At 38.1% G+C, this 1,047-nt stretch overlaps 1 protein-coding gene across 1 annotated transcript; it reads right to left on the bottom strand.

The window, feature by feature from the left end:
• Positions 1 to 385: 385 nt before the first annotated feature.
• Positions 386 to 835, bottom strand: LOC133525827 (uncharacterized). The gene has a single exon (XM_061862219.1). It carries the CDS (start codon positions 833 to 835, stop codon positions 386 to 388), a length of 450 nt encoding a protein of 149 aa, XP_061718203.1.
• Positions 836 to 1,047: the final 212 nt, after the last annotated feature.

Here is a 1,047-nt window from a genome sequence, read left to right as displayed (position 1 = left end):
ATACCATGAATAGAAGTATTTCCAAGGTTTCGTTTAAGTCACTTTTTATCTGCTAATACTGTGTTATGGACGATTAAATAAAATCTAAAGAATAATGACAAATTATTTAATATTTCGTTATCCGTAGTAGGTAGAAGGACCCAATTTTGCACATATATCCGGAGTGATAGCAATATCTGATAATCGTTATAAAGATAAGAAAATGTGTTTTAAATTTTTTGCAATATTTTATTTTGTGTTTTTTCGGACCCGGATAAAGGCAAACTTTGATTTTTTTTTTCTCAAAATCTACTCGTCATATCTAAGCCGGAGTTTTACTAGTAAGCTTAAAATGACAAAAACTTTCGATTTCTGGAAGAAAAAGCACATGCAACAAAAATGGGGTCTATAATACATTGTGCGCCCTCTTCGCCTCTTTCTTTGCCTCTTTGTACGCAGCGTTATCAAATGCATCATTAGTTTGTTGCCACTGTTTAAAGAGGGTCTTTTTTCGCGCGACCTTAACTCTCACATCACCATTCCACCATTTCGCATCCTTGTCGTTGCTCAGGGGTCCCTTTGACACGCCAAGATGCTCAGCTGCTTTCTGGTTGCAGAGGCTTTGGAAGGCATTCCATGTTGTTTCAGCGTTGTTATCGTTGTTTATTGTTGTCATTTCATCCTTTATTTCGTTGACCAGTTTATGTCCTTCTTCTCGGTCTAATCTGTGCCATCTTATTCTTGGTATTCTATCTTTCTTTACCTTTATAGACCTTTTCATTAGAAGCTCTGCAACTAGAATTCTGTGCTGTGCGGTCAGAGATTCTCCCGGTATCACTTTACAATCTTTGATCATCCTAAGATTCTCTCTGTTTGCCAGGATGTAATCGATTTGCGTGCAGTTTCCACCGCTTTTGTAAGTTATTAGGTGTTGGTCTGCTTTCGTAAAAAAAGTATTTATGATGGCAAGATCATACGTTGCTGCGAACTGTAGTACGGATTCACCTTCTGCATTTCCGCAACCTTCCGAAGCCCAGGTTTCTATGCACTCTTTGGTATGCGGTCGTA

This window comes from Cydia pomonella, chromosome 15 (assembly GCF_033807575.1).
Source record: "Cydia pomonella isolate Wapato2018A chromosome 15, ilCydPomo1, whole genome shotgun sequence".
NCBI lineage: Eukaryota > Metazoa > Arthropoda > Insecta > Lepidoptera > Tortricidae > Cydia > Cydia pomonella.
This window is presented reverse-complemented; position numbering and strand designations above follow the sequence as displayed.